At 38.5% G+C, this 9327-nt stretch overlaps 1 protein-coding gene across 1 annotated transcript; it reads left to right on the top strand.

Annotated features, from left to right (window-relative positions):
• Positions 1-7184: 7184 nt before the first annotated feature.
• On the top strand, positions 7185-9322 carry LOC121024105 (protocadherin beta-14-like; the record flags this gene model as incomplete). Its single annotated transcript, XM_040466411.1, has 1 exon — positions 7185-9322. A coding segment is annotated over exon 1 (1287 nt), but the record flags the coding sequence as incomplete, so codon positions are not given.
• Positions 9323-9327: the final 5 nt, after the last annotated feature.

Raw genomic sequence — 9327 nt, 5'->3', positions numbered from 1 at the left:
GGGACGCTGTCCCAGAGCTACCAGTACGAGGTGTGTCTGCGGGGAGGATCTGGAACCAATGAATTCAAGTTCTTGAAGCCGATTATCCCGAACCTCCCACCCCAGTGCTCTGGGAAACAAACGGAAGAAAATCCTACCTTCGGCAATAGCTTTGGGTTCAATATATAGTGACATAAGTAGCTTTTATATTCCACATATGACACTTTTTTGTTGCCCCTTTCAAATCAATGCTATTTCCCCTAATTTGTGTGTATTTTAAATTGTATTCAGTGTACATTTATACTGCCACAAATTCTACCCATTTTTACTTTTAAGAGAATGTTTATCTTTGTGATTGTAATGAGAAGGTAATTTATTTTGTAATCCAAGGCGTCTTAATGTGTAATGAGTTTGCGTCCTTAAGTTATGGACTTTTTGTCCATGACCCTCTTTTTGTCCATGACCCTCTCTCCAGTTGAATTTTGAACTTTCACCCACAATTATGCTTATGGTAAAATAAAGCAGACCATTTTCAGAGTATTTCAAGTGTGCAAGTATTTCTTCATTCTTTCTTGCATTTTTTTCTTGCGGTGTAGTAATGGTTACTATTCAGAAATGTAATTTTTTTTCCTTAAATTCACTGCATTTATATTAACATTTAAAAATGTTTATTGCTGTTTAAAATACACCTGAAAAATCATGTCCTTAATAGAATTGTAAGTGTAATCACCTTGTTAGAAAGGGCCAGAGCCAAATTTTTAGCATCTCTTCTTCATGCATCCTGGAGAGTGATTGTGAAAGCATATCAATATTGTGGCTACCCAGAGAGTCTTGGAATATGAAGTTATAATTTTCCAGATTTCTTGTTGATATTACAAAGCTATAATAGAATCCACTTGACTCCATCTGAATAATTATTTGTATAGCATAAAGTGGACTGTATGCTAATATTTATAATTTTTGCTTTCTGTATCCTCCCAGAATCACACACACACACACTGGGCACCAATTTCTTTTTTTTTTTTTAATTCATTTTTAAGTCCTCTCTACACCTAACGTGGGGCTTGAACTCATGACTCAAGATCAAGAGTTGCACACTTTACCGACTGAGACAGCCAGTGCTCCTGGGTGCTAATTTCTAAATGTAAAATGACAGCAAACAGAAAAGTTATGTTGTATATATTATGTAATATACAAACATAATACAAAGAAATGTTTTGTAAATAATTATTAGATTTTTTATGAAGTCTGAAATTGCCCGTATTATTCCATTCTCATTAATTTTTAAGCATGGTTATGATCCAGTAAAGTGATTTCATGACCCTACTAATAATGGACTGTAATCCAAAGTGTGAAAACCACTTTTCTCAGAGATATATGTAAGTATTTGGAGAGCATTGAGAAGTATCAAACGATAATCCTTTAAGGTTCTAATTCAAAACATTTTTTTTTCGAACACATTGTAAGAGAAAGTTTTGTCTAATGCAGCACAGGCACCAACAAACCACTCTTGGCTTTAGTAATGTGACTACATTACAGAAGAGAAAGCTTTCATTGTTGGGCAAGAGTTTGCCAGTGAATCTCATCAATAAGCCCAAAGTCTATACATTGTGGAAGGAAAGTGTAGAGAAACAAAATAAGTGAGGCTATCGAGGAAAGGAAGTGTGTGAGAGAGAGAGAGTAGGCACAGAAAGGATGAAATGGGTGAGGGTGAGGAAAATGATTGTTCTGTTACCTCTAGTACCTCTAGAATCAGTGCCAGAAACTGCCTCTTTAATAAATTTAAAAACTTTATTTTATCAATTAGCAGGGCTAGGTATTAGTTAATGTCGGGAAGCAGAATCTCTTGCTCTAGCATATCCAAAATAATGTTCACACTTTCTGAAAGCTACAATTTCACTACCAGTTCTTCTGAACTGCATGAACTGATTCATAATGCTTTGAATTCAAGACAAATGGAGGGAACAGAAGTTTCTTCTGCAGGCTAATTAAATTCTAATTTCCTATTTTTATAAGTGGAACTAGGAGCAAGTTCTTTCCTCCCCTAAATGAAAGCTGCTTTACATAGAGAACAAAGATTCATAAAAAAAATTTATAAATCAAAGTATTAAGGTTACCTCCTCTCTTGGGGTACCTGGGTGGCTCAGTTGGTTAAGTGTCTGACTTTAGCTCAAGTCGTGATCTCATTGTTTTTGAGCCCCACATTGGGCTCTGTGCTGACAACATGGAACCTGCTTGGGATTCTCTCTCCTTCTCTCTCTTCCTCTCCCCAAATTGTGCCTTCTCTCATAAATAAATAAACTTTAAAAATATCCTATATTGTATGATCCCATTCGTATGATATGTTATGAACAGGCAAATCTATAGGGACAGAAAGCAGATTAGTGGTTGCCTACAGCTGGAGGGAGGGTATAGGATGGAGAATGGCTAAAGGGTAACAGGTTTCTTTTTAGGGCATGGTGTTCTGAGATTAGACTGTGGTGATAATTGCACAACTCTGGAAATATACTAAAAACCATTGCACTGTACACTTTAAATGGGAAAACTCTCTGGTATGTAAGTGATATGTCAATAATGCTATTAATAGCAGTGGTGAGAGTGGTTCTAGCAGCCTGTGTCCCAAGTTAGATGGGCCTTCTGTCATCTATAATATGGGAGGGGGAAAGTGCAGTTCAAATAGCTCAGGCACGGGTCGCTTGGGTGGCTCAGTCGGTTAAGTGTCTGACTTAGGCTCAGGTCATGATCTCACAGTTCACGGGTTTGAGCCCCACATCAGACTCTGTGCCGAATGCTTGTTCATAGCCTCAAGCCTGCTTCAGATTCTGCATCTCCTCTCTCTGCCCCTCCTCTGCTCATGCTCTGTCTCATTCTTTCTCTCAAAAATAAATAAATGTAAATTTAAAAATTTCAAATAGCTCAGGCAGAAAATCTAATGTGTTGCAAGAGCAGAAAAAAAAACTAGGTTTTCTTGCTTCAAGTTTTTCCAAAAATCTGAACAGGAGGACTTGGGACTTGTGTATTTATAAAAAGAACTATGTGTTTCCTGACTCTAATGGAGAGTGGCCAGGCCTTCAGGAGCTCAGATGCCCAGATAAAAGCAACCAACCAATTCTCTTCAAAGGTATAACTAAAAACAAATTTTGTTCTTATGCATCAAATAACTCATTTATAGTTAAATTTAAGCCAATGCATAGAATTCAAACTGCATCAGCCAATTTTATATCAAAGGACTATACATTGTCCACTGGGGAAAAGGTCACTTACAAAACGGAGATGTGAGAGATGGCCCAGCCTCCCAGAGATGATTTCCCTGAAAATCATTACCAATAAAAATCAAGTAAAAATTTACATTGGGATTCACTATGAGAAAGGACATAAAGACATTTTAGCTTACAAACACTTTGTTCTGCTCATCTCCTTTCTACCTCAAGTCCTGCTACCACTCCCAGGTCCACTGGTTAATCTAACAACATGGCTTTTCAATCCCTAGATATTCACCTCTCCTCTGGCTCAATCCTTATGCCCTGGCCATGTGCTGTACTTTTCCACCACCCCAAATTGGTTCTTTATACGAAATAAAAATTTCAGATATCTCTCTGAGAATATAATCCACTATGTCTTTAATCCTCTCATTCTGCTATTCCTGTCACATTTTGTCTTTACCTTATTAGAATCTTTATTCCATGATGCTTTTACTATATATTAACTCCCTTCATGTTCTAATTTCTCTCCTGTTCAGCTGATTCCCTGGTCTACCACTTCTAATCATCCTCATGCCCATATTCTCTATTCCCTCGTTCAATTTTCCTTCACAAAAACCACCTGATGAAAATCCACTCCAGATGAATATAATTGTCTCCTTCCTCTTCTGTCACGTCAGGGATGCTGCACTCTCTAAGTGGAAAGTTAGAGAATTATCACTACTATCACACTAATTTTATCACATCTAAACTTAATTGGGCTTTCAAGACCAAGAAATCATTTTATATTTTCCTAATCAGTTTTCTCTTCTATTCTTCATAACAACTACTTCAAACCTAGTTATCTTACTTTAAATTTCTCACTGTACTACTTACTTACCCACCCCTTTCAGCAGATAACTTGCTTAATACCTTACCAAGAAAATAGAATCTATCAGATAGGAATTCTCTTAAATTTCTGGCCCCAAACCTACACACTGGATAGCATCGGTACTTATAATGACCTTCTACCCAAGTCCAATCCCTTCATTTGTTTTCTGGATCCTATCTTTAACCACCTTCTAGGGGCTTCACTTTGATTAAGTCTTCTCTTTTCTCCCTCTCTATTGAATACTACAAATCAGCATTTTAAATAAGTTCAAATTTCCCTAGGTTTAAAAAAATACCCTACTGACTCTCAAGACTCCTCCAGAGACTATCAATTTTTTTCTTTGGAGCTAAATTTGAAAGGATTGTCATCTTTACTTCCTTTTCCTTCTCTCTTTTCAACCAAGTGCAATCTGATTTTCATTGTGACCATTCTAAACCGCTACTGTAAAAGTGATTGAAGATTTCTGTACAAGTTAGATAAGGTTATGTCGCTGAACAAAGCAGTACAATTACATAGTGGCTTGTAAAAGTGTGTATCTCCTTAAAACAGTTCAAGTGTAAATGACTAGGTATACGAGGCAGCTTTGCTCATTACAGTCCTTTGTTCCAAGTAACAAGTCACTGCCACATCTAGGTTCTAGTTGGCTGGGAGGGAGGAAACACATCCAGATGTCTTCTATTCTAGACCTAGGAGTGGCAAACAAAAATTCTATTCACAATGTTAGTGAGAACTTAATTCTTTTTTTCTTTTCAACGTTTTTATTTATTTTTGGGACAGAGAGAGACAGAGCATGAACGGGGGAGGGGCAGAGAGAGAGGGAGACACAGAATCAGAAACAGGCTCCAGGCTCCCAGCCATCAGCCCAGAGCCTGACGCGGGGCTCGAACTCACGGACCGCGAGATCGTGACCTGGCTGAAGTCGGACGCTTAACCGACTGCGCCACCCAGGCACCCCAGTGAGAACTTAATTCAATTGGCCATGCCTAACTACAAGGGAGACTGGGACTGGCAACTATGAATAGCCAATGTGCCTGGGTACAGGGAACAGGTTCCCTGTTCTATAAAGGGAACAGGTTTTGGCAGACATCTATTAGAATCCTCCACAATGACCATCTTCTTAATCCAAGGAATCATTTCAACATTCATTTTTCTTGAGTTTACTGAAGCATTTGCTACCATTGATCTTCCTCATATCCTTGAAATGCTATTTGCTTTTGGTTTCATGATTCTCAACTCTGAGCTGTCTTTGTCTTTTAAAAGATACTTTATTTCCCCTCTCCTCTAATGAAGGTGTTTTTTTTCAGACTTTTGCCTCTTCTGTTGTTACCTGACATACTTTTGCTTGATTATCTTAGAATTCTCATGGTTTCAATCACCATATACATGCTGGTGAAACCCAAAGTCCATATCTACCCCAGTTTATATTCTATATATAATTACATACAGCTCCACATAGGGACATGCATGTGCGAACACTTACACATATCTCCCAAGGCATTCATGTTAGTATCAGCATGTACAAAATTGACTTCAGCTTTTTCCACTTCAGTCTTTTTTGTTCTTCAATGTTCTCTGTCTTAGGGAATGACACAACTAACCATCCAGTTGCCAAGTCCAGAAGTGTGTTAATCATCCTTGATTCTTTCCTTTTTTTTCTCCACATGCAACCTATCAGTGACCAGATCCTAAGTATCTTTCTAAGCATCCCTCTTCTCTCCATCCACACTGGCATTACTTTTAAACAGGCTGCCACCATCTCCTAACTGGTGTCTCTGATTCCAGTCATTCCTCCTGAAATTGATTCTCTATACTTCCTTCACACTGATTTTTCAAAAATGCAGATGCAATCATGTTAATCAAATGTTTAAAACTCTACATTGTGTTATAATTTTCCATAGGATAAAATTTTAAATTCATGCTATATCCTATATAATAACTTGTGTCCTCACCCCACTCTCCCCACCCCCACCAGTCTCCCCTTTTTTTTTTAAACAACAAACATTTATTTCTCACAGTTATGGAGGCTGGGAAGTCCAAGGTCAGGGTGTAAGCAGATTCTATGTCTGTTGAGTCCACTTCCTAGTGGTTCTCTTCTTGCTGTGTCCTCACAAGGGACCTCTCTAGGATCTCTTTTATAAGGTCACTAATCCCACCCATGAGAGCTCCAACCTAATGACCAAATCACCTCCCAATGGCCTTACCTCTCCAAATAACATCATACTGGGGATTAGGTTTAAACATGTGAATTTGGGGGAACAAAAACATTTAGTATCAGTTTCCTTTATATTTTAAATATAATTTATTATCAAGCTAACAAACAGCGTATACAGTGTGCTCTTGGTTTGCGGGGGTTGGGGGGTAGATTCCCATGATTCATCGCTTACATACAACACCCAGTGCTCCCCCCAGTCTCATTTTTAAATTATCCCCTTCTATGGTTTAAAGTTCAGGGCATATTTAACTTCTTTCTGTTCTTCAAAAGGTCTGTCGGAAACACTCCTTCTCCTGGCTAGCTCCTTCAGATCACAACTTATAGTTTACTACCTTAGGAAAGCTTTCACTGATGTTCAAATTTGTGGGCTAGATTTTATTTTTTAGTAGGTACTTAACTAGCACTTACTAGCAATTTTGTAAATATTAATTCATTTGATTCCTACTATAATAATCCTAGGAGGTAAATACCATTATCACCCCTATTTTACAGGTAAGGGAACAGAGGTACATTACTTGTCTAAGACTGAAGATTTTGAATGGTAGAAGTAGGATTCAAATGTAAATATTTTGGTTCCAGAATCCATGTTCATATGCTATGCTGCCTCCTAGGTACAAGATGGCCCTTCTAGGTATTTCTCTATTACTCTTTACCTATGAATACATTGTGAAATATTTTAATAATGTGTCTGCCAAATTTTCAGCCAGTGAACTCCATAAAGACAAGGACTAAATCTATTTTATTTATTCCACATTCTTACATGTAAATTAAATTTTTTAAAATGTTTATTTATTTATTTTGAGAAAGAGAAACAGAGCACAGGCAGGGGAGGGGCAGAGAGAGAGGGAGAGGAAGAATCCTGAGAAGGCTCTACACTGTCAGTGCAGAGCCCGATGTGGGGGCTGGATCCTGCAAACGGTGAGATCATGACCTGAGCTGAAATCAAGAGCGAGGCTTAACTGACTGAGTCATCCAGGTGCCCCCACATGTATATTTTTAAAATATGTGAGAAAAAGGTAATGACATTACTAACTATAGTTAACTGAATTCAAAAGTATTTACAAGAGTAAAGGAGATAATATATTTGAAATTCTCAAGAAATGGCCTAAATAAAATATTATTTCTTCAATTCAGGACATCTTTCTTCAACCTCCCTTCAGTTCAAGACATTTTAATAGAGTCTTCTTGTCAGCATTCAAAACAGCACTAATTAAATGCCCTGTATAGACTTTGTTTGGATCGTGATTCAAACAAACCAACAGTAAAAAACATTTTGGAGAAAAATGAGGAATACCAAACACAGACTGAGTATAAAGTATATCAAGGAATTATTGCTAAATTTGCTGGTTTTAATAGTGGTATCGTATTTATATTTTAAAGCCTTTATCTATGAGAGATACTTGGTGAAGTATTTAGAGGTAAAGATATATGATGTCTGGGATTTGCTTTAAAATACTCCAGAGGTATTCATGAATTATTTGTTGAAAGAAAACAGAATTTTTAAAAAAAATTCATGGAAACACATGGTGGCGCTGTAGGATAAGATGAAATCAGTGCATGGACAACACTGTGGGCTCCATTATTCAGGGAACAGAGAACATCCAAGCCACTGAGAAGAGAGGGAGTAAAGGAGCTTCATCTACTAAAGCTGCTAGAGGACTATATACTCTCCGGGGGGGGGGGGGGGAATCTTATTTTTTAAAATTCAGCTTCAGCTTCCAAAATTAGGGTTGAACTTAAATTTTTCTACAAAAGAGGTTGCTGGAAGGAGCCATGGAGATCAAAGGGGTGCTCGCTCTGCAGAAAAGGCAAGTCCTGATTCTCTTTGTTTTGCTGGGATTATCTCAGGCGGGTCCTGAATCGGTGCGATATTCAGTGGCAGAGGAAACAGAAGTTGGTTCTTTTGTGGCAAATCTTGCAAGGGATCTAGGGCTTGGGGTAGAGGAGCTGTCCTCACGGGAGGCCCGGGTAGTGTCTGATGATAATGAAAAGCACTTACAACTTGATTTACTGACGGGGGATTTGCTCCTAAATGAGAAACTGGACCGAGAAGAGCTCTGTGGCTTCACCGAGCCGTGTGTGCTACATTTTCAGATGGTATTGGAAAATCCTTTAGAGTTTTTTCGGGGTGAGCTGCATGTCAAAGACATAAATGATCACTCCCCTATGTTTCTAGACAAGGAAATACTTATTAAAATATCAGAAAGTACCAGTAGTGGAACCACATTCCTAATGGAGAGTGCCCAAGATTTGGATGTAGGAACCAACAGTCTCCAAAACTACACACTTAGCCTTAATTCTCATTTCTACATTAAAATTCGAGACAGTGGTGATGGAAAGATATACCCAGAACTGGTCCTGGACAGAGCATTAGATCATGAGGAGGAGCCTGAGCTCACATTAACACTCATAGCACTGGATGGTGGATCTCCACCCAGGACTGGAACAACTTTGGTTCTCATCAAGGTCTTGGACATCAATGACAATGCCCCTGAGTTTGCTCAGAGGCTCTATGAAGTACATGTCCTGGAGGACACACCTGCTGGCTCCTGGATTATCACCATTTCTGCTAAGGATATGGATTCAGGAAATTATGGGAAAATATCATACACATTTTTGCATGCATCAGAAGATATTCGTAAAACATTTGAAATCAATCCAATATCTGGGGAGGTTCACTTGAGATCATGCCTGGATTTTGAAGTAATACAGTTCTACACTATAAATATTCAGGCAACAGATGGTGGGGGTCTTTCAGAAGAATGCAGTCTTCTGGTTAAAGTAGTAGATATAAATGATAATGCACCAGAAGTGACCATCTCATCATTTACAAAGACAATTCCAGAGAACGCCTCAGAGACTCTGGTTGCTCTTTTCAGCGTCCGAGACCAAGATGCCGGGGACAATGGGAGGATGGTTTGCTCTATTCAAGACGAGCTCCCTTTTTTTCTGAAACCAACCTTCAAGAACTTTTTCACTCTAGTTTCGGAAAAAGCACTGGACAGAGAGACAAGATCTGAGTACAACATCACCATCACCGTCACCGACTTAGGGACCCCCAGGCT

This window comes from Herpailurus yagouaroundi, unplaced genomic scaffold (assembly GCF_014898765.1).
Source record: "Herpailurus yagouaroundi ecotype Mexico unplaced genomic scaffold, PumYag 56378, whole genome shotgun sequence".
NCBI classification, from domain to species: domain Eukaryota; kingdom Metazoa; phylum Chordata; class Mammalia; order Carnivora; family Felidae; genus Herpailurus; species Herpailurus yagouaroundi.
The sequence above is the reverse complement of the archived record's forward strand: the minus strand, read 5'-3'. Positions and strand labels throughout refer to the sequence as shown.